The sequence below is a fragment of the Strigops habroptila genome, chromosome 10 (assembly GCF_004027225.2).
Source record: "Strigops habroptila isolate Jane chromosome 10, bStrHab1.2.pri, whole genome shotgun sequence".
NCBI lineage: Eukaryota > Metazoa > Chordata > Aves > Psittaciformes > Psittacidae > Strigops > Strigops habroptila.
Window position 1 is genome coordinate 24,418,354 of NC_046359.1, and position 22,819 is coordinate 24,441,172.

General features: G+C 57.7%; 2 protein-coding genes across 4 annotated transcripts; both read right to left on the reverse strand.

Moving 5' to 3' along the window:
* Nucleotides 1–1,534: 1,534 nt before the first annotated feature.
* SLC35B2 (solute carrier family 35 member B2) lies at nt 1,535–10,085 on the reverse strand. 3 transcript variants are annotated; one of them, XM_030499371.1, is made up of 4 exons: nt 9,759–10,085; nt 5,375–5,568; nt 4,965–5,125; nt 1,535–3,691 (listed from the first exon to the last, which is right to left on the reverse strand). In XM_030499371.1, the coding sequence occupies exons 1-4, from the start codon at nt 10,061–10,063 to the stop codon at nt 2,753–2,755; spliced, it is 1,599 nt and encodes a 532-aa protein (XP_030355231.1). In that variant the 5' UTR covers nt 10,064–10,085; the 3' UTR covers nt 1,535–2,752. The 3 variants fall into 3 exon arrangements, with proteins under 3 accessions (XP_030355231.1, XP_030355233.1, XP_030355232.1); XM_030499373.1 differs by lacking the exon at nt 9,759–10,085 and adding an exon at nt 8,330–8,391; XM_030499372.1 differs by lacking the exon at nt 9,759–10,085 and adding an exon at nt 5,679–7,918.
* Nucleotides 9,896–22,819, reverse strand: NFKBIE (NFKB inhibitor epsilon). The gene is made up of 6 exons (XM_030499375.1): nt 22,336–22,819; nt 12,212–12,314; nt 11,490–11,721; nt 11,232–11,320; nt 10,714–10,962; nt 9,896–10,388 (listed from the first exon to the last, which is right to left on the reverse strand). The coding sequence occupies exons 1-6, from the start codon at nt 22,698–22,700 to the stop codon at nt 10,323–10,325; spliced, it is 1,104 nt and encodes a 367-aa protein (XP_030355235.1). The 5' UTR covers nt 22,701–22,819; the 3' UTR covers nt 9,896–10,322.

Sequence of the window (22,819 nt, forward strand, 5' to 3'; positions counted from 1 at the left end):
TCACCACTGATTCATCTACTGCTTGCACTGAGCTGCCGCTCCATGAGCAGGGTTTGTCACCCTTGGCCACAGTGCCTCCTGGGCTTTGTCAGGGAGAAGTGACACCATCATGTTCTCTGGCTGCCTGCCAGCCACCACGGGCACAAAATGGAGTGGGCTTCAACCAGTGTCCATCTTCAGCAGGGAGGGAGGGAGGCAGCAGAGCCTGCTGGAGTCCCTTGCTGCACACCAAGGTGCGGGGCTGCTCGTGTGGCAGCTGTCTGGGTGCCCACTGCTAGGGCAGTGCTGGAGCTGAGCTGGGAACTGCCTTCAGCATGGGTTTATTTCCCTCAGGAGAGGAGGGGAAAAAAAAGTGTTTAAAAGAGGGAGGAAGGTTTTGCCCTATAAATCAGTAAAGTCATGCCCCACCCCTGGCAGTGTTCAAGGCCAGACTGAATGAGGCTTGGAGCAACCTGCTTTAGTGGAAGGTGTCCCTGCCTGTGGCAGAGGATTGGAACTGGATGAGCTTTAAGGTCCCTTCCAAACCAAACCATTTTATGAAAGTCAATTATTTTTAACTGGTTTTGGGTTCTTTTTGTTTGAAACTTTTTTTCTTCAAATCTACATTTACATTAGAGAGATCCTGTTCCCAACCTGGCACACAACCTTTTTGGGGTTTTTTGACCAAAGGAAAAATTAATTCCATTTTCAGTCTGTCAGCAGATAGTGGGGGCAGATGTTTGGGGGGGGGATTTGCAGAGGCAGAATGAAGGGCTGTGAGGCTGCACGGGCACTTTCAAGAGCTCGGAGGTAGGAAAGGAGCACAGATAGAACTGCTGGAGAGCCAAGTGCTCTGAAGCCTGGGCTGTGCTCGGCCCCAGCTCCGATACCCCTGCCAGCACAGCACTGTGGTAAGCAGCTCCTGGCCATAGTCTCCTCCTCTTGTAGCCCTCACCCAGCTCTCCCCTTTGTCTAGCTGGGAGGCCAGGGTCTGCCTCTGCCCCCAGCCCTCACCATGACTGGATTGCATAAGCTTACAGCTAAGGTTTTTCACCAGGTCTCCCACATGTACCGGTAGGATGTACCATCCGCACCCCAAGCCTCCCCGGCTCTGGTGAGGGGCCTGTGGAGCTTGTCTTGGTGCAGATGCCACCCTGTAAAGGAGAGGTTCCTCCAGGCCTCTGCACCACCACCCCTCTGGCTACCCAGGCTGTGGCTACATCCTCTGGGGCTGCCCCAGCTGCACCACGCAGGGGACCCTGGAGCCAAACCAGGATCAGGCTAAAAGCTCCTCCACCTCCCCACCAGCATAAGCCATGGTCCAAACCTGGCTCTACTCTCCAGTCATGTGTGCAAGGATCTCATGTCAGGTCTTGCAGCTTTGGGTCCAGCCATGGCTGGATACCCACCTGGCCAGAGACACCTGTGTTTAGAAAGGAAAAACAGCTTTGCTGTCCCATAGAGACTAGTGGGGGGGACACAGGAAGGGTTGAGAAGTCTCTCCCCTCCTTTCAGGTAGATAGAATTAAAAATAAAAAGAAATCTACCCCCAGGGCACTATATGCAGCATATTTTTAATTTAATAAAATAAAAAGAGAAAAAAGTTGCCTTTCAAAAGTACCAAAACCTGCTGGCATGGCAGTCAGGTTGTGTTGAGGAGAAAAGGGTTAACCAGTAAAACCCAGGCTCCTGGGGAAGAGCAGCTTCCACTGCTCCATCCCCTGCTGCCTGGGGAGCAGGTGCCCACTCACTCATCCCCTGCTGCCTGTGGAGCAGGAACAAGGCACCGCAAGCAAGTTCTGCCCCACTGCTCAGCCCCCCAGGCACAGCGGGGCTCTGGCCAGGCCTCAGGAAAGCTGGGCCTGGTGCCTCCGGTTGGCAGGAAGAAGAGGGGCTGTTTGTGCTTCTTTGAATGGCAACTGCAAAGCCCAGAACCTGTGGCACTGAGGCACCCCGAGGTGATGCTGGGGCTTCTGGGCAGCGCAGCCTTTGGCCTGTGACAGCAGCGGATGTAACCAAAAAGCAAACTAGAACAACTCAGCAAGCCTGGAGAACCGTACCGGCCAGCCTGGGCTCTGCAGAAAAACCTGGGTGAAGGGGTGCGGAGAAAAGTGGCTCGGAGCAGGGGTAAGGAACTGAGAAAACCAGCCGTGGAGGTACCGGCCTGCACTGCAGAGTGCTCTCCCAGAGCAGAGCCCAGGCCTGGGGTAGGACAGGCTGGGAGTCCTTCCCTTAACTGTGCCTGTCCTACCTGGAGCACCTCACCTGCCTTGGGACAGGTCAGGCTGGGACTTGACTCACATGGAGTTGATTCAAAAAGAAAGCTAGTGTTCTGCTTGCCCTTCCCTCCAGTTGAGCTCTGTAGCAGTGACAGAAATGGAGGTGCATTAGCCAGAGGCAAGGTGGTGCCAGGGAAAAGAGCTCCCTTGTTCATCAGTGACTTTGGAGAAGCCACAAGACAGAGGTGGGGCAGGAGTACCAGCAGCCTCATGCTGGTTTCCCCCCAGGATGTGAGCCCCCAGGCCCATGCCTTGCCTGAAAGTCTTTGACCTATTAAGGCAAACGGAAAGGTTTGGAGCTGTGGCAGCCCAAAGCATTCCCTGGGCTTGTTCCAGCCCCTTTCCCAAGAAAAGCAGGTGGAAAAGTGAGTCACTGGTCCAACCTATCCATCCATACCCGACGCTGCTCCTCAGTGGGTTCTCAGAAATCAAGCAAGTACCCCCAGGTGGAGGCAGGACAGCAGGCACTGCTTCAACACCATGGCCCCAGCTCCTTAGACCTTTTGCACAGGGGTCTCGCCTGGTGGGAGCTTCTTACTGCGCTTCTTCATGCGGCTGCGGGCATAGACACGGAGGAAGAGGGCCATGAAGACAACAGCTACGCCCAGCCCACCCACCACAGTGACAGTGTGCCCGTAGATGAGGCAGGAGAGGAGGATGGCAAAGGCCTGGCGCAGTGTCATGATGATGGTGAAGACGGCTGCCCCGAATTGGTTGATGGTGTAGAAGATGAAGAGCTGGCCGCAGGCAGAGCACACGGAGAGCAGCACGGCGTGGGCCGTGAACTCCGAGTGCCGGGACATGAAGCGAACTGACTCCAGCAAGGCACCCTGCTCCAGGAGTGAGCCCACCGTGAAGAGGCAGGAGAAGACGTTGACACCAAACATCATCTGCACAGGAGACATCTTGTAGGCAAAGAGGGCGTCCTGCCAGTTAGAGGTGAAGCTGTCAAAGATTATGTAGCCAGCCAGGAGGATTACACCTGAGAAAGTGGTGACAGTGGACACGTGTCTGTTGGGAGCACTGGAGAGCAGGAACATGCTGACCCCCACCGAGATGAGGGCAGCAGTCAGGTACTCCCAGTACTCGTAACTCTTGCGTGACACCAGTTTGCCCATCATCATCACTGGGATCACTTTGGAGGCCTTGGCCAGCACTTGGGTGGGGAAGCTGATGTATTTGAGTGCCTCATACTGGCACCAGCTGCTGAGGATGTTGGAGAGGGAGGCAAAGGAGTATTTGTACATTGGAGCCCCGTGGCGCGGCTGCTTGGTGAGGGCGCAGTACAGACCAGCCACCGTGAAGGCCAGGATGCGGTTCATGAACACGAGGAACTGAGAGTCCTTGAACTTCTCACCAGGTTCCGTTTCAGTGGCGCCATACGTTCTCGTCATCACCCGCTCCTGGAGGACGCCCCACGTGAGGTAAGAGGCCTGCGGAGCGGGAGGAGCACAGGGACAGTCAGGACCCACAGAGGGCAGCTGCAAGCAGCCGCAGGAGGAGCAGACCCCAGGAGACCCTCGCTTGCCCCAGCGTTGCCTCACGCTCTGCACAGCAATGCGACCCCGGGAGATGGGGCCACAACCACTCCACCCCCCCGAGGGAACCCAGGGTCCCGTCTGGTTACAACTGCGAACATCCTGTCCCCAAGGATGTACAGCCTCTTCAAGGGGAGAGAAGCCCTCAAAGCAAACATCCTGGTGTACCCTGAGCTGTTACGCTGCGAGCTGCCTGTTCAACCAGATGGACAGAATCAGGGAATGTTATCTGTGCACTGCTGCAGTTTTGGTGCCAGGTCCCCGCAACAGGTCTTGCCAGTTTTCCCAGTGGCCTCTGCATTGGGTTTTTCACTTCCAGCTCCCTGGGCTTGGTTCTTCCACCCAAATCAATTCTAGTCTCAAACCCAGCAGACAAAACTGTTCTCCAGGGATTATCACTGTTCTGGCTGTCACCTCTGCTATGTCTGGTGCAAAAGCACCGAGCCCCTCGCAAAAGTAACACAGACTTCCTCTCACCACACGTCCCCTCCGGAGAAACTGAGGCACAGAGAGATGGAAAGACTTGCTGGTGAGCTGCAGCAAGTCTGAAAAGGCTGGGATAGTGGGCCAGCAAGTGGGTGTTTCCTGCTGGCTGCACGGGGTTTTCTCTCACAATGCCCACATTTCTATTTTTAGTCCTCACAGACCCAAAAAGCTGCCCTTCCTAATGACACTTGGGCCGTAGCTGAGACTTAGGGAAACTCCGATTAGAAATTCCTGTTTGTCTGTAGCTGAATTCAGTATTTCTCCCCAGTATTTTAATCCAATCCATCAAGGCAGGATGCATCAGCTCCAGAAGGTGACCCAGAGATAAGAGGGAGATAAGAGGGCTAAAAGTATTTACTACTCTGGCATGAGGGCCAGAACAAAAGCAGCCCTAACACTCTGCTGAATCACAGAATTTTCCCTCTCCATGGCTGCAGAGGACTGCAATCAGATGGACGGGAGTCCCAGCGCAGATGACACCAGTTTAAACAGGCCTCCACAGCCCTTAGAGGTGACACAGCACCTCTGGTGGACTACTCTGGTTGAGAGGCTGCCCCCAGCCTCCAAATCTGCCCCAATCAAGGACAGCACGTACATCCCTGCTTTTCAAAGAACTGATGGCCGCAAACCTGCTGCCCACCCCCCCTTCCCAGAGAGGAATGGCCACTCATAGGGCCGCTACCTGGAGACCAGCAGCGCAGAAGAGCAGCTTGAAGACCTGTCGGGCTGTAGAGGACTCTGGGGGCTCCGCTCGGGGTGGCAGGGAGCCATCCTCCTGGTGCACAGACTTCACCTCAGAGCCGAACACGCATGATTTGATGACAGGGAAGCAAATGCCTCGACCTGAACACGGCAGGGAAACAGAGAGACAGAATTAATCAGAGCCTTGGGCACCACAAGCTGCACCAGCTTGAGAGGTGAAGCCTCTGTCTTTAACTGAGGCAGCTATGGGGTGCACCTCTGTGAGCGGTTCAAGCCTGGTCTGACAAAGCAGGTTGGGGAAACAACTGGTCAGCATTCAACGGGGTTGACCAAGGGGGTGCGGAGAGCTCAGAGGGAGGCAGGATGTGGAAGCGAAGCTCCTGCCATTACCTGTCTCCAGGTAATTCCTTCTCTTGAAGTACTGGATGAGGAGGAATCCTGGCACCACGATACTCGCGTAGCCAGCAGCATTAACAAAGAAACGGAAGAGCCAGAAGTCGCCCCATGAGTCCTGCAGGGCAGGGACGACCTCTTCACCAGTAGCCATCGTAGGGAGGGCAGCCAGCACGAGGGGAAGGCGAAATCTGCACAGAGGAAGAGGCAGGTGATGGGCTGCTAGCACCTGGTCAGCTCCGCTCTGCATGCCCACACCACCCGCTGCCCAGCCTGCTCCCCACCAGCACCCAAGTCCTACCCTGGCAAGAGCACTGATGAAGGCAGCACACGGAGTAGAAAAAGCCCTCTGGAGTTGAAAAGCATATGCCAGACATTTATAAGTGCTTCTGTTAAGGGTGTTTACTCTGGCTTAGGAACACGTGGACTTGGAAACTTCGGCTTCCAGCACCAGAGAGATTGTTTGAACACTGTTGTAACCATCAGATTCTGACAACGCCCTTACTCTGCATGCAAGAAGCACCTTGCACCTCACCGTTTTAGGTTAAAGTTTAGCACAGCTCCGGGCTGGAAAAAAAGAAAAGGTCACTGAATGGAAAAAGTGACTCCTACCTAGCAGCTCATGTTTCAAGCCTGTGGCCTGAGCAGCCTTCCTCTGAGAGCAAACAGCTCAGAGCTTTCCCCTCCGGCTGCGCAGGTGAGCGGAGGAGAGCAGGGAGGCTCAGGCTGTCAGCCTGCCCCACTGCAGCGCTGGCAGGGAGTGTGCCAAGGCATTCCCCACAGCCCAGAGGAAACTACCAGGGTCACCCACTCGGCAAGACACAGCCAGAGAGCAGGCTGGGAAGGAACTTCCCTGCCAGCTGCCTGGTTGGGATTTTACCAGGGCTATCTGATAAGGTATAGCTGATACTCTTCAGCGACAGCCCTAGGTGGTGACCTAGCCAGCTTTAAAACAGCTTTAAAACTCCCTGAAGGAGCTTTTCCCTCTGCTGTCCCCTTCCTCACAGAGGCAAACCTGTGGGTCACACAAAGAACAAGAGCACCAGGTACACACCAGAATGAGCAAGCAGGCAAGAACTTCCTACACCCAAGGCCACATGTGCATCCCCCCCTCCGACAGTAAACCACTGCTTCCTGCATCAGGGTAGAATGTTTCCTTGGTCCATGCTCCATCCCTGCCCCAATTTTCCCAGTAGAGAAAGCCTCTGGACCACCTTGGGGGCGAGGTGAGGGTGCTGTGGGGCTGGCTACATAAACATGCACCAGAAGAAACTGAGCTCCTGTGACAGAAAAGGGCCAGAGATGTTAATCCCCTGTCCCCCAACAACAAGCGAGTCAAAGGAATTTAGGCCCTGATTAGGGGTGTGCCTGGCTCCAGTACAACATTGCTGTGACCTCTGGTAGCCCTCACATGAAACTCACAGACTTAGAAACTCAGAGCTTTAAAGGCAAGAAAGTCCCCTGTCACTTCATGCACAAGCCCTCCCCATGAACCCCCTGTCCCCTCGGGAAAGGCCTCAGAGGCTTTTCTTATCCTCAGTGGCTGTGGCCAGCTCCCAGAGCCCAACAACCTGACCTAAGCCGAGGCTGTGTTTCACCCTGAAATCTCCCTTCTCTGACTTAAGGACCCAGAAATTCCCAGCCTGGGGAGAAGAAACCCACCCACAGCTGAGGGTGGGTTTCTGGGCCTGCTTCCAATTCCTCCCCCTGCTCTCCCCCGCAGAAAAGGCAGATTGACACCTCCACCCCTGTCATCTCCTGCTGCAGGCGCACCACTGCAGGATGCAACAACAGGGTTCGGTGCAGGCACCTGGGGCTGAAGGTGCCCACATGCTGCTGGGTTTGCCTGTGTTAAGTAACCCTGGTTGATCACAGCAGCCCTCTTGTTGGGCAGAGGGTGCAGAAACGCCATTTGCTTTTGCAGAAGTCAGACACAGACGGCAGGGTCGGTTGCTGCACTCACGGGCCACGACTCCCTTCAGCCTCACAGCGACTGAAAGCCAGCCAGCTCTGCTCAGCACGACTGTGCCTGCTGCTACCCCGCCGGCCCCCTCGGCGTGGCCATGGGAGGAGAACCAGCTCTGCTCTCCCACAGCGACTGTGAAGAGGAGGCTATGAGGGACAATGGCTCTCTCTATGCCTGCGCTAGCAATTCCAAGGCCCCGACAGCTGACTCAGTGCAGCAGGGGCTGCCCTCCCCACCGAGGCTGGGAAGGAACAGGGACGCCAGTGTTACAGGTAGAAGGCGGGGGGGCCGCGCAGGGCAAGCGGGCGGCACTGTGAGGCATGAAAGGAGCCTTAGTCTGGGGCCCTGCAAACAGCCGGGGAGCCGAGACAACAGACTTGGGGACTGTTCCCCTCCGCACAGGACGGGCAGCGCTCGAACCACCGCTTCGGAGCCGGGCTGGGCCGCAGCCCTCTGCCTGCGGCGCACAGCCTGGGGCCCGGCCCGGAGCTCTGAACACAGCCCCTGCCTGCAGCCCCGCTCCTCGGGAGCTCAGCTCCAGCGCCTCCAAGGGCTCAGGTCAAACGCAAGCCTGGAGCGTGATAGCCCGGGGCCCGCATCCAGCGCCGGGCCGCAGAGTGCCCTGCCGCGGCCGCCGGGCTGCCTGCAGGGCCTCCCGGGCTGCCGGTCCCCGCCGGCCGCTCGCAGGGGCTGGCGCCGGGGGTCCCCGGCAGGGAAGAGGCATACGGGACCCCGCTCCCGCCCGAGGGCTTGGCTGTTCCGAGGCTCCGGCGACCTCAGCCCGGGGACCAGCCCCGGGTGCCCGTGGAGAGGCTGCCGCCGGGTGCGGGGCGAGCGGAGCCACGGGGACGCCTCCCGGACCGGCGGCCACGTCCTCAGCGGTGGGCCGGCAGCCCTCCCCCACCCTTGCCCCCTGTGCGAGCGGGGGACCGCTGCCGCCCGCAGCCCGACCCGCCCTCCGCTCCCGCTCCGGCCTCGCTACCCACCTTGCGGCCCGGCCCCGCTCCCCGCCGGCTCTCCTCAGCTTTGCTCCCGGCGGCGGCGGCGGCGGAACACCCGCCCTGCGGGCGGGCAGCGGCGGCCCACAGCGCCCCCTGCCGCTCAGGAGGAGCGCCGCCGTGCCCGCGGCGGAGTGCGGCAGCGCTGGGTGCCGCCGGCGGGAGCGGCCGGTGAACGGAGGGGCGGCCAGCGGGACCGGGAGGCCCCGGCTCCAGGCCGGGCACCAGGACGGGTTTCCAGGCTCCAGAGCCGGGCCCGGCCCTGCCCCGGGCACACACCGCAGCCTTCTCCGGCCCTGGCCCCGCGCTGGCCGGCCCAGCCCGCGGGGAGGCTGCGGGGCCGGCTGCCGCCCTCAGGCGGACACCCAGCAACGTTTGACATCTCTAAAAACCACCCTCCTTTTATTAAAAAAAAAAAAGAAAGAAAAAGAAAAAACCAGTGCAGATCACTGGCTTCCGCCCTTTTCCCCCCCTTCCCACCCAGCTGCAGCCCCGTCCCCACCATGCCACTGCCCCGCAGCACGCATCGCTCCCATCCACCCGGGTGCACCCCACAGCCCCTGTGAAGGTGGCACCGGAGCTGCCCCATGGGCACCAGCTCCTGGCAGGCGCTGGATGAGGCCCATGAGCAGAACATGGCTCGTTGGCAGCAGAGCTGAGGCTCTGCCAGGAGGTGAGAGGCAAAGATTCAAAAAAACCAGAACAATCCAGCCCAGGGCTGCTGAGGAGACTGGGCCAGCTCCAGAGAGGTCTGCAGGGAGCCCATGCTGCTTTCCTGGCAGCATTCCCTTACTATTTGTCTTTCCAAGAAGGGAGGAAGAAGACAACAGCACACTGCTCACTGCAGTGCATCTTGTGCGATTGCGCCATCCAGGATTTGCCCCAAACAATAGCAGCTGCTCCCAGGCATCAAGTGGGGAATTTCCCTGGCCGAGGTGGGGTCAGGCACACTCGGTTGTCTTCATTCCCACAGCACCTTTGGCTGCTGGTTCCTTAATGCCTCGCACGTGCTCCTTGGGCTTGGAGAGGAGGCAGGGAAGGGCAGCAAGCTGAACATCAGAAGGGATGTGGAGATAACCCTGCCACCTCCTCCACTCTCAGCTTGGGGGAATCTAAAACTCAGGGTAGACCTATGCCCCAAGTTTCTTAACACCCTCCCAAGCCAGGAGATAGGGCAGGATCTTTGTATCCTCTGTGCAAGAGGAAACCACACCACAGCAAGGCAGAAAGATGTCAGGCACAATAGCAGAAGCAGGGATCCACAAAATTGGTCTTCCAGCATCTCCTATGCTCTTTCTTCAGCCTTGAAGCTGAGCAGGACAGCACAGGAACGGAGCGCCAGGCTGGGATCCCCCAGCCTCAGCCTTGAGCACTAGAAAGGCTCTGCAAGTGGGGAAGCCCCTGTGTTCCTACTCACCTTCTGCTGTGCAAAGGCCCCGAAGGAGCAGGCGGGTGGGGGAAGCCCCTGCAGCCCCGTGCCCGGCACCCTGGGTGATGCTCAGCCTCCTGATGCTGCGGGGGAGCAGTGTGGGTTTGATCACATGAGACCTCAGGTGCCCGCAGCAAGAACAAACGTTTATTAGAGTGAGTGTTGAGAGTTCTCCTCACCCCACGCTTACTCTGATGGCATTTGCGGGTGCCAGAGGATGCTCTGTCCACCATGCAGCATGAAAAGGAGTCCTCTCCTGCTCCTTCCCTGTATAAGCTAGAGACTTCTCCCATGGCAGGGAGGGGATTTTGGTCCTGCTGCTGGGCACAAATACTTAAAGAAAAGCCTCCCCTGTGTAGTGCTCATAGCGCTGCCTTCTTCCCTCTGGGGAGGCAGCCCGAGGCCAACAAAACTTTTCCAAAGAGGAGAGGGGGTGATAGGTCTCCCACAGTGGTGCTGCTCCCACCGAACTGCAGGCAGACAAGGTCCCAGCAGGCAGCAGGGCAGAGCAGAGCAAGGAGGCAGCCCAATGGGCTAAAGGAGTCCAGCCGCTCATTCAGAGCACACCACAGGCTTCCCTGAGATCTTCAGGTCATCGAAGGGCAGCAAGGCGAGGAGCTGCAAAGGCCAAGGTGTGGATGTGTAAAGATTCAGGATGGTGACTCCACAGAGCTGGGGTAGGGGCCCAGAGCTATACTCCCCCCACCAAGATCTAAAGCCTCCCACCTTGCGGGGGAAGTGCCAAGAAACCCTTTATGGGCTTTCCCTAGGGGTTGAGGCAACAGGTAGCCACCCCACGCACCCCCAGAGCCAATGCCTGCACCCTATAAGGGAGGACAGGCACAGCTAGAAACTCCTCCGAGGAGCTTCCCCCAAATTGTCCAACTCATGCACGCCCCTAACACACTTGCAGAGCCACATGCTTCCCCTCACAGAGACTCACATCATCATTGCCATCAGCCAGATCCTGGGCTGTCTCATTCTCCATGTTCCTCAGCAGGGTGTCAGCCCCACAGTGCGAGAGGATGGCGGCAATGGCAGCATCCTTGCGGCCCACGGCGAGGTGAAGCGGCGTGCACCCGTTGTACATCTGGGCGTCCACATACGCCCCGTGGCGCAGCAGGAACTGGACAGCCCTGCGGTTATGGCACTCCACAGCCAAGTGCAATGGGGTCTTCCCGCTCGTACCCTCCTGCAACCCACACACCACAAGTGCATGAGTGAGGGGTCCCCCCAGATGGGTCCACAGCACTCCCTTCACAGGGTGCAGAGGGAGCAGTCCCCACCCTGACTGCTGTCACAGCACCGAACAGCTCCTCTAGGACCTTTTCTGTCTGCTCCCTCAGAATTCAGTGCCTCCCATTCCCACAGCAGTGCCTGCCCTGAGGCTGGAGAGAGCGCTCAAGGGAGCCATGCACCATGCTCAGCCTTGCCCAAACATCGCACCATGCCCAGCCTTACCCGAACATCAATGTTGGCACCGCTCTCCAGCAGCAAAGACATCATCGGGATGTTCCCCTTCAAGGTGCTGATGTGCAGACAGGCCAAGCCTGGGATGGGGGGGCAGGAGAGAGCCACAGTCAGCCTAGTCCATGCTGAGGCACACCAACCCCGTCCCCATGCCCACTCTGCTGTGCTCCCGGATCCCTGCATACACAGCTTATGGTCTCTGCTCTAACCCGGCCAGTGGCTCCACACCGTGCTGCCGGCAGGTCTCACCTTGCCAGTTCTGGAGCTGCAGGTCGTGGTGGTGCCCATGGGGCTGTGCCGTGCCCTGCGGTGGGGCTGTGCTCTGCAGCAGCTGCTGGGCACACTGCATGTGCTGCTGCTCGCAGGCTAGGTGCAGCGGCGTGTTGCCGTTGCGGTCCTGCAGCCCGGGGTTCACTCCCTTGTGGATCAGCGCCTGGATCACGCTGGGCTGCTCCAGGTACACGGCAAGGTGCAGCGGGGTCTAGAGAGGAGGTGAGGACAGAAATTAGGGAAGGGGGGGATGCCCTGCAGGACACCAGGTGTGATGAGACACACCAGCCTATGGGAGCCAGCTTGGCCCATCCCTGCCCCGGCATTAAGCGTGGCTAACACCAGGGCAGTGCAAACAGCTTGCTGCACCTCCAGGCCTCAGCTCAGGGATCGTCCATGGGGGCAGATCTCACTCTCCCAGGTTATCTACCCTGACACATTCAAGCGGTGCCTGCTCCACCCTCCGGGGCAGTCTGAAATGTGCTGGGGCCTCGTAAAGGACTCCTTTACCCTCTGGTGCTGGGAGCTGTCACACCTCTCTCTCACAGTATCTCCCTTATTCCCCTCCCTGAAAAGGGGCTGCTCACATGGGACCTTCACCATGCTCTGGAGGAAGCAGGTGAGGGTCCTAGAGATAGATTGGGCATCTATCCAGGGAGGACCTGCCTTCCTCCCATCTTCTGCCTATCACGTCCTCATACCTGGAAAAGATCATTTTGGATCTCCAGCACCTCCCTGGGCAGATGAGTGATACAGCAGAGTGCCACAGCTGGGACGCAGTGGATAATGGCCAGGTGAACCAACCTACAGCAGGGATAAAGGGAACAGGAGAGGGGAAAAAGAGAAAAATGAGTTCTGAGTGCTGTGCTCAGAAGCAGATATCCACCACTGCTGCATGGAGGAATGATCTATCCACCTTCCCCAGTCCCCTTCCCTTGTCACCAGTTTGGAGCTCCTCCATCCTGCCCTCTCCCTGGGGAAGCTCAGCAGCAGGTCAAGGCAGGAACATAGCCAGAGGCTTCCTGGGGCAGTCCTTCACTCTGACCCACATGGGGAACAGACCCGCTTGTTCCTGCTAAGCACTGCAGGGTCCTCCCTCAGACCTCACAGCATGCAGAGGGTTTGGACCCTGCACTGGCCAAAGCCAGGCCTCCAACTGGTACAGGTCCGAAAAGCCTGGGATGTGTTTCCCAGAGCCTAAGCGCTGGGTTTGGCAGGTGTGAAGGGAGATACAGGCACTGGCTGCTGCCTGGGGAATTCCAGTTCCCCGCTGCCAGCTGCATGCTGCATTTCTGCTTTCCCCTCGTGCAGGCTGGCAGCCAAAGCAGGGCAGGAGCCCGGCACCGGCCCAAGATCACCTGCACGGTAGAGTCCCCATGCCAGCCAAGCTGCCGGCCCACACCGATTTCCTCTTCTCTCCCCCACATCCTTCCCTTCCAGCCCTGCCGTGGCAGTGCTGGCATGGAGCCGGCCAGTGCACAGGGACACTGGAGGTGAGGCCATCAGAGCTGGGTGGCCAACATGCAGCCCTGCTCCTCAGAACCATGTTCCCCACAGCCATGCGGTGGCCGGGCAGGCTGGAGTCCCCCAGCCCAAGGAAAGGTTTTATTTCCAGCCGGGTCTGACGCCGGCCCCTGTGCACTCAGAACAGAAGTGAGAGCGTGACAGAGGCAGAGCCGGGAGGGAATTTCCAGTCCCCTCTGATGACCTGCTGCACACTCAGGCCTCCCAGCAAAGAGGGACTAGCCCCCTCAAGCCAGCCCCAGCCATGGTGGGCAGCAGCAAGGAGCAGGCAGCAGAGCACGGCAGGTATGAGCTGAGTGAGCCTCCTGCCACCCCACTGCCACTGCCCCGGGTGGCTTTTATCTCTGGCAGATGTCAGCTCCAAAATGAAACCCAGGCTCTAAGTGGGCTCCTGCCACTCATGCTGCTTGGCAGAGGTGAGCAGGGCCAAGGGATGAAGGTCAAGAGCTGTGCCAGCCTTGCAAGACACCCCGCTCACCAGACAGCCCAGCTTTGGGATGTCACCTGCAGTGAGGGAGATGGACAGCATCCCTCAAGGTGGGAGGGCAAGACCTGGCCCTAAAGCACTGCAGTGAAGAAGTGGGGCTGCCTTCTCACCAGCTGCAAGGGGCACATGAGTGTGCTGAGAAGCTCAGAGGTCAGTCCCCCAAAATGTCAGTTGAGCGCCATTTTTGGTGGCAAAACAAGGCCGGTTCCCCTTTGCTCTGCCATCATGGGGAGAAGCTGTGCCCAATAGGAGAGGCTTTGTCCCCGGGGAAGCCCCGGGTCATGCTGCAGCAGGGAATTCCCCACTGGAAGGAGAGGCAACTCACATTTGCCTCTGCACCACCACGGGTGTGCCCCCCGCTGTCAGTGCTCCCAGGGCAGGGAAGGGGGCTGTGAGCCAGGGCAGAGCAGCTCCATGGGCAGGGGCACACTATGGGGCAGGGGCAGCACTGAGGGGCGAGGCCAGGCTAGCAGAGGGCAGGAGCAAGGGCAGAGCTGGAGGAACAGCTCCAACAAACCTTGGCAGGCTCTTGTCTGGGTATGATCCAGGCAGGGAGATTCCCTGCGGGTTTTGCATCAGGCCCGTGGTTCCCACAGTGGCACCTGCTGCACCAAGGTGTCTTTTGCTCGCTGGCAGGGACAGCCCCTGTTTCTCCACACTCGTTCCCAGGCGCCACGTGCAGAAGGCCACAGGATCTGCCTTTTTCAGGTACAGAAGAGATAAGACTGCTCAGGCAGGGGACTTTCCAAGGCAACTCAGCTTGAACTTTAAACCTCCGCTGCTTTCACTTTCCAGAGCCGTGCTGGGCTCCTGGGGGAGAGAGCAGAACCCGGGGTCTCTCCCCACCGCAGCCAGCCCCAACCCGCCCAGGAATCCCCCGGCCCCTCTGCCACTACCAACACCACACCATGTCATAACATGGGGACAAGCAGGGCAGTCACCCAGGGGAGGTGGAAACCCCGGGCAGCTCCTCCTGGCTTGGGTGACTTTGCTGCTCAACAAGGCAGCAAAGCCATGTGGGGCAGAACAAGTTTGGGATCTATGCTGTGGAAGCAATGGGGTTGAGCATCCCCAGCCGCCCAGAGCTCAGGCTTTCATCTTGAAGCTGCTTCAAAGGATTGCTTTCCCCCCTTCCCTCTTCATTCTCCACCCAGGTGCAGCCTCCTCCTGCGCTTTCATTTCTGCATTTGTTCCCCCCTCTCCTCACTGCCAGCCCTCAAGTTCCTGAAATGGCTGCAAGACCTGTGAGCTCATGGCAACCACCATGAGCCATCCAGCCACCGGGCTGGGATGAGTGCACCAAGAGCACGTGTGTACTCTGTGCCAGGGGCTGTTGATGCCAACTCGGAATCAGGATTGCCTCCTGCAAACCCGGGAAACCTCCTACCCCCAGGAGACCTGAGGCGCAGGCATCGTGCCAAGCTCCACTTTCTTCCGGCCAAGGCTACGCACACACATCTGCCATGGCAGCGTGCAGTCCAGCTGCTGATAGGCTGCTGCATGCTGGCATGCAGCGCTCACAGCTGAGCCTCAGAGCCAGGCCACAGTGATGGAGAGATACCCGCTCACTGCCAGACACCCCTCCTCACCCAGCCACGTGCCTTTGCCAGAACAAACCCTCCATCCCACCACGCTCAGACTCTTGCCCGTCCCTCAGCTGCCTGCACGCCGCTGCGCTCCTCTGCTTGCCGGCTCCCTCCCTCCCCATGCTCCTGCCTGCAGCCATAGGGGTGGGTGCCCAGCAGGGGCTTTTGGAGAGGGCAAACAGGGAGTTTTGGAAAGGGCAAGGGATGGAGGAGCTGTGGGCAAGGGAAATGTGGCCAACCTAAGAGTACAGACTGCTGGGCTCACTCTCAGCTTTGCCACTTGCTCACCAGCTCCATCCTTGCACAAGGGGTCTCATTAGCGCTCTGAATTGCAAAGGCACCAGGCATCCCTGGCACAAGGTGATCTACCCATCATCAGAGAGATAATGATGCTGGAGCAGAGGGGTCAGGATCATCCCTGGAGATGTCCTCAGGTCTGAGCATGCCACGCCTAAGGCAGTCCTAGTTTAGGCACAGGAAAGCATCTATTTTCACAGTGCTGGACACCTCCCAAGCTTCTGACTGACCTCAAGTGCCTGGTAGGAAAAGTGTCCACACCTGAGGACAGAAGGATGATACCAGCTCTTACACACAAGCAGAACTGATGAAGTCCCACCACATCTCCAGCTATCCTCTTCTCTCCCTCCAAAAAAGGGGCAGACCATGCAGATTTCCCCCCCACCCCATCTGTTGAGCAAGACACCTTGTCCTCAGATGTCTCTCCCTTCACGATCTCACCCCAGAATCACCTAGGACAAGGGCTCCAGCATTCAGTAGAATTAGCTTTTTTCTACTACTCTACTTCTTTCTCTTTCTACTTTTTTCTCCCTCTCTAGATAAGATCCTTATCTGCAGCAGGAATAGTTCACTTCCAGCTCCTCATTTTGGCTGAGCAGAGCAGTGGGAAATCATGCAAACAATTAGCACGAGAAACTTGTTCAGGAGAGGAAATGGCCCAGCACCAAGTGGGGAGAGCGAGGGAGGAGGAAAACAGCAGGGGAATTCCACACTTACCCTGCTCTCCTGTTCGAAGCCCTGTAACCTGCACTGCTAACCGCTCCTCAGCCATCAGCATGAACCTCTGCCAGCAGGCTCAGCGATACAGCTCCATCCTGCCCTGAAGCCCTCTGCCAGCCCAGCCTGGCTCCCCTTCCTCCCTGCATACCAATGCAATGCTGCCCTGCTCCATAAAGCTGTTACAGCTGCCCTCTGGCAGCTCCAAGGGAGCAGCAAATCCCAGCCAGCTGTAGGCTCATCCCCATAATCCTCTGCTCCAGCCCTGGGTCTCCTGTTGTGCAGGTTTCCTTCTCCCCTTCCCTGGGCAGGGCACAGCTGCTGGGGGGGCCTGCTGCTCCTGGAACCAAAAGAGAGGGCTGGGAACTGATGGAGCAGGGGAGTCAGCCTCCAGCTTTCCTGTGGTGCTCTGCAGAGGGTCTGGTGTGGCTGCTGGTGATGAGGGGTGCTGGAGGCTGCCTGGCAGGGCAGGCACTGCAACAGGGCTGTGGGTGTCTTGTTTTCCAGTGAGGTGGGGAGACGAAGGTGTCCCTGTTCACCCACATACGGCACCCCTGGCCCCACATCCTCTAGCCTCTGCACCCACACATGTGAGCATTCTTCTCAGTTTCTGAGCAGCTGGTGTGTCCGGATTGCAGAAGCACTAAACACCAGAGGGGTCATGGTTGAGAAGCAAGATGAACAATTGCAATAAAAGCAGCAAACTTCCCAAAAATGCCGCAGCCAATGGACCTTTTAAATGGAGCAAATACAATCAGGAGGCAAATACATTCTCCTACAGTTTCTGTACACGCAGAGATATCTTGAGGTCAGAACAGGCTCTTGGAAGAGGACAGTGCCTGGACTTTGCCAGAGCCTGTACAACACACCCTAGCAATCATTTACAGCCCCACAAGTATCCTCACTGGCTCAGGATTTTCTTCTAATGAAGCACCAGCAGTGGGCCTAGGATATCCCAGGGCCTCCGGGCTCCTCAGCCTGCATCTGCCTCATCAGAGGGCTTCCCACCTATGGGATGCACAGAGCATCGCATGGAGCTCACTGAGAGGTGCCCAGTAACCACTTTCACGCTCAGACCCCACGGCCTCTCTTCCTGCACAGTCACATCTGATCCTCTTTTATCACATTGTATTAAAAAAAAAAAACCCACAAACCAACAAAAATCAAACTTTGTTAATTTAGCTGAGCTCAACCCTTTCGAGCAGCGGCCAAGCCTGCTGCACAGTGCAAGGACTTGAAGCCCTTCCCACCTCGACTGATCTGGTATAGCCAGGCAGCAGGCTTCTGCATCCCGGGACATGGAAATTTCCAGTCATTCTTTCCCTTCCTCTGCACTGAAGTTCCCTGTGTCTCTCCCCAGCTCCAAGGCAAAACCTAGGCAGGTGGAAAGTGTGAAAGAAACTTCCTCCAGGCCAGGCTGAAGTCATCCAAAACAGGGAAAAATTCTTCTGTGCCTGCGCGATCTCAGAAGGCTGTGCCAGGACTTACCCCACCTTACATCAGGCTGTACATGTGTGACCCCTGCAGCAGCCAGCAACTTCTGGGGCATCCTAAGGAGGCCATGCCCTCTCCTGCTCTCCCAAACTCTTGAGCACGTCCAGAGGAAGAGCTGAGAGTCCAGGGACAGGGAGCTGGACACAGGTTACCCTTGTCCCTCTGGCCAGCCCCACATTAGGACTCCTTTTCTGCCCACAACAGCAGTGTGGGATGGACTTGAACTCCCCTGGCAACTGGGAAAGGAGGTTTCCAAAGCCCCTCTGGAAAAAACAAGAGCATCCCTGCTTCCCACTAACCACGGCCATCTGACTGCTGGGCAGCCAGCAACAGCCCAGGGGGACTCCCAGCCCAAAAACAACCAGGGATGCAGAGAGCACAAGTTTTATTTAATTGTTCTCCTGAAACTGCATCTCTCCAGCCCTCTGCTTCTCTCACTGTGGGTTTCCTTCGCTGTCACACACGCTGGGATCCAGGGGTGCAGCAATACCCCTGTTCAGCAGGGCAAGCGTCGAGCAGGCAGTCTGGATGGGGTCAACCTCTGTTCCCCTCATGAGGAAGATCTCTAGCACAGAGATGCGTGAGGTGGGAGGGTTATGACTGGCACATGCTGGTGTATGGTGAGAAGTGGCTCGTGGCCCCACAGGATGCTACCCACACACGGAAGGGCTCAGCAGGGAAGACTACTTCCCTACCATCACGTGGAGGAGAGCTCAGAACATCAGCTCCTGCGGGGCCCCAATTTTACTCGATTAACTGTCCCTAAGCCCTTGTTAAGGCATCTCAGTCTACGAGTCACTGGCACGTGATTTCTTAACAGCAGACAGGGCAGCACTTTTCTCTGGGGGAAGGAGGAAGTCAGGCTTCCTCTGCTCCCCTCCCTCTCCAAAACACGCACCCAACCAAAACCGCTCAGTCCCATTTTCCATCTGAAGGAGGCCAAGGTCTCTCTCCTGTGACTGAGCTGGGGTCCCCCGACCTTCAGTCCCGCAGAGGAGCCATGCTGCTTTGCATATGGACCCCCATACAGAAGACCACCCTCCTGCAGAGGCATAGCCTTCAGCATTCCACAGCACAGCACAGCCAGGAGCCCAGAGCAAGACTACACGCGCTCTACCCAGCTGCCCAAGGGGCCCATCACTGTGGCATCAGGTACTGATGGCATAAACTAGTATGTGGCCCAAGGACCAGCCCGGGCAGAAAGGAAAACATGTTTTGAAGTTTAAGACAGAATATATAGTCCTAGAGAGAGGAAAGGTCTGCCTAATTTCCCACACTGATGAATCAACTCTGCCTCTCCAGAGCCGGCAGAACTGCTGTAAGCCCAAACTGAAAGGGGAGGTTTTTCCCTTGTGCTGGAATGCAACAGGTGATCCCATCACATTCCATCTCACTTCATAGTAGCTGGTCTCATACCCACCCCTTTCCCAGGACACCGGACACATGCATCTGCCTGGCAAGGCTGGGAAAGAGTTTTCTCAGTGAATTCTAGCAAAGGCTGAGCTTGTGCGGAGGCCAGAGCACAGCAACAGAGCTGCCTGCAGCCTGGCCAGAACTAGCCATGCCTGCATGCTGGAAAGCCCTTCTCTTCACTTCCACGTGAAGCAGTCCAACCGGGACTCCATTCAGCAGACGAGGAGTTTGCTTACATGGAAGAGATGGATGCTTGGAGGAGGCTACTTAGTTCTCAAGGAAAAGATGGATGCTTGGAGGAAACTGCTTGTGCTTGAGCTCACAGGCCTTGTTCTCTATCCAGCTACACAATAAGCAGGATACGTATCACCTCCCTAAGCACACCTGTCACCTTCTACCTGCCACCCATTCCTCATCCCTGACCTCTCCTGCCATGCCAGCTCTGCCGCTCTCTCTTGGGGTGCTGGTGCCCGATTACTGCAGCTCTGACTTCCCTGAGGCAGAGGGACTGCCAGCAGCACTGGGCAGGCAGGAGGGGAGCTGACGCTTGGGCAGATGATTGTTGGAAGACGGTACCCACACATTTCACTGGCCACCACCCTCTCATCTCCCTTGTTAGCCAATTTCCTTCCTGCAGAAACAGGATCCCTTCTAATTTTGAGCACAGGAAGAGCCCGTTTTAGCCCCATTGCTTCACCCTGCCTGGGTTAATGCTCCTCTCCTGCAGAAGCGGGCAGGAAGGTATCCAAAAAGGATCCTGCTGATGCTCCAACCACCTGAGCACATGCTCCTCCACCTCCCATACCTCCCCCACAAGTACCGGGCTGACAAACACAGCCCGCTCACAGGCACACCTCAAAGCAGCACGGGTGGGCAAGCCTGGGGCAGCTATGGACAGCCAAGATTTTTGTCAGATGGCGAGCCAAGACTTTTGCCAGCTCCCTTTGTGCAGGCTCCTCTCTGCTCAGTACCAGCCAGGGCATCTGGGGAAACAGGAACTACTTGGCCAAAACCCCTGAACTTTTTGTATTTTCAGAATTACAATTACAGGAAATTGTTGTTGCCCAAATCTCCTGAAATATAATGATAGCATGATTTTAATTCTCAGCCTGGAGCTGTTTTGTGGCAGACAAGGAAATGTGCCACTGATGGAGATGAAAAGAAGTTGCTGGGTTTGTCTGGCTGGATGTAAGGGACGCAGCCTGAAGCCATCTGATCCCTTTTCTCTGGGGACTTTCTGTCACCAGATGAGCAATCGCTCCATAGATTTCAGCATTACTAGCAGCCCCAACTTGGTTTTGCATACAGAACCGGTGGCGGCTCAATGAATCGCTGGGTGCTTACAGTCCCCATTTGCATCAACCCATGGTGGATGTTCAGCATTTCTAAATATAAATGCCGCCTACCTCTGCCACAGGGTCAGGAGGAGAGACAGGAATAGCAGAGGCAGAAATCCACAGCCTCGCCACTCTAACCACAAGAATAGGGTTGTTTTTTTTTTCCAGTGCCGGGAGCAGATCCCGAGAAAGCCAGCTCTGACACAGACACGGCCAGCCCAGAGCTCTGTGAGCTGCACCACCAGCTGACTTTTCACTCCTTCCCTCACTCTTTACCGATTTCCTGTTCTGAACTGTGAGAGAAAACAGAAGAGCAACTGCAACCGTTCGGAGAGCTCTCCGAGAGCCTCTCCTGCTTACAGTAACCAAGGCACCACTGATTAATGTTTCCCTAGTTAATGAGATGCTTGTGTTAAGTCTCTCCAAGCACATCTGACAAGCAAAGGGCTCAGCCACCTTACAGAACAGCCCCAAGCAGCAAAAGCATCTCCAGGCAGGCAGATCTGTCAGATTCACCAAAGAACAGCAAGCGGGTAATCCTGGGCACTGTGTGACAGACTAGCCTGGGGAGCTTGTCTGAGCTGCTACTTCCACAGCTTAAAAGACACCTGGCTCTCTCTGTGGGCACCTTGGCTCTAGCGTTATAGCTGGGAAAGGTGGCAAAGCTCCTTCACTCCGAGGAACCCCAGAGCCAGCCTGCAGACAGGACAGCACTAGGAAGCACCATCCAGGCGCCTGACTGGGGAACGTGGGAGGCTGGTTTAGGATAACCTTGCTTGCTGTGAGACTTCCAGCCAATCCTGGGAGCAGATCCCCCAGCGAGCATTAATGAACTAATTAGCAGATGCACAGGCTCCTTCCTAACCGGGAAGTAAACACTCCAGCTGGCTCCCAGCTCATCTTCAGCCTCAGAACCAATGTGCTCTGCCAGGCAAGGACCGACCCTCCTTTGCTGCTCCTGCTACTGAACACATTTGCTTGCTTGTGCCAGTGCCTCTTAGTTTCTCTTCCTCTTGCACCATTACTCGGTATTAAAGTCCAGCCTGGGTCTGGGGCAAAGCTTTGCCCTTCTCAGCTGCGAGCACGCTTTGCTCATGCTCTGTGTATGCACCTATGCACTCATGATGGAAACCTTCTGTCGAGGGAACATACGACAGGAAAGTGCTGTGATTAGCTGAAGGCAGTTACCAGAAGCCAAGCCAAATAACTCGTGTGATGCCTCTGCCCTCGAGAGGGCATCACGGATGTGGGAAGCCCCCCCCCCGTGAAGAGAAACACTCATCTCCGTCACAGAGGCTCAGGAGGGCAGCCTTGTAGCAGGGCATGCGTCACAACTGTGCTGAAAGCTGCGCTGTGTGGGCGGGTTGGCAAGGCAAGGAGATTTCCACCTGAGAACAAGTAGTTCTTGGGTTGCTCGGTTGAGCATCTCCGGCCCTAACACAGCCATCTCGAGGTCTTGCCCTGCCTTGCCAATCTCTTGCTTACGTGCTATCTCACAACCAAGCCTTCCTCCTTGGGGAGGAAACATTGCATTCTCTGGGAAAGAGATAGAGGGGGGGGTTTGATTCCCCCCCTAGTTGCTAGCAGCCCCACAGCAAGTGGAATTTGGCTTCCTGAAGTGGCTCCTTTCTGTGCCACGTTGCCTGAGGTGCCATTCTCTGGACCTGGCTCAGATGCCCCACTGGTCACCCACCCAGACCCATGCCAAGGCACCCAGCATCCATGCTCAGCGCCAGGACAGGGGCTCATGGAGTCCCTCACAGCCCGCAGAATGGGTGCTCCTCGGGAGAGGGCTGGGGACCACTGCAGATAAACCCGGCTTATCTTTAGGCACCGGCACCCTCGCCGGCCGGCTGCGAGGGGCCAAGCCCCGGGCTGGGGGGTCCGGGCTCGCAAGCCGCCCGGGAGGAATGGATGGAGAGGGGGATGGAGGGATGGATGGACGGAGGGCAGGGTCCGCGGTCACTCACGTGTCTCCGTCCTCCGAAAGGTAGGTGAGAGCCTCCAGCTGCTGCCGGCTGAGCCCCTCGGGCGGCGGCGGCGGCTCCTCGGCGCGGCAGGCGGCCGGCAGCCCGGGCAGGGGCTCGGGAAGGGCGCCGGAGCCGTAGCTGGAGTCGAGCCGCTCCTCGGCGGCGGCGGCCTCTGCGAGGGTGTCGGCGGGGGGGATCGCGGCGGCGGCGGGGGTGGATTTCGGCGGGGGGGTCTCGGCGGCGGCGGGAGTCTCCCTCCCGCCCGGCAGCGAACGCAGCGACTCGATGCCCGAGTCGCACTGCCCGTCCTCGCCCTCCCAGCCCGCCGCCTCCTTGCGGCACTCGCCGCCCGCCGCCCGCGACATCGCTCAGCGCCCGCCGCCCGCCCGCCGCGGCCCCGGCCCCGACTCCGCTGGGGGGCTCATGGCCGGAAAGCCAGCGAGCGGCGGCCGGCGCAGAGACTGAGCCCCACGGCTCCTCCTCC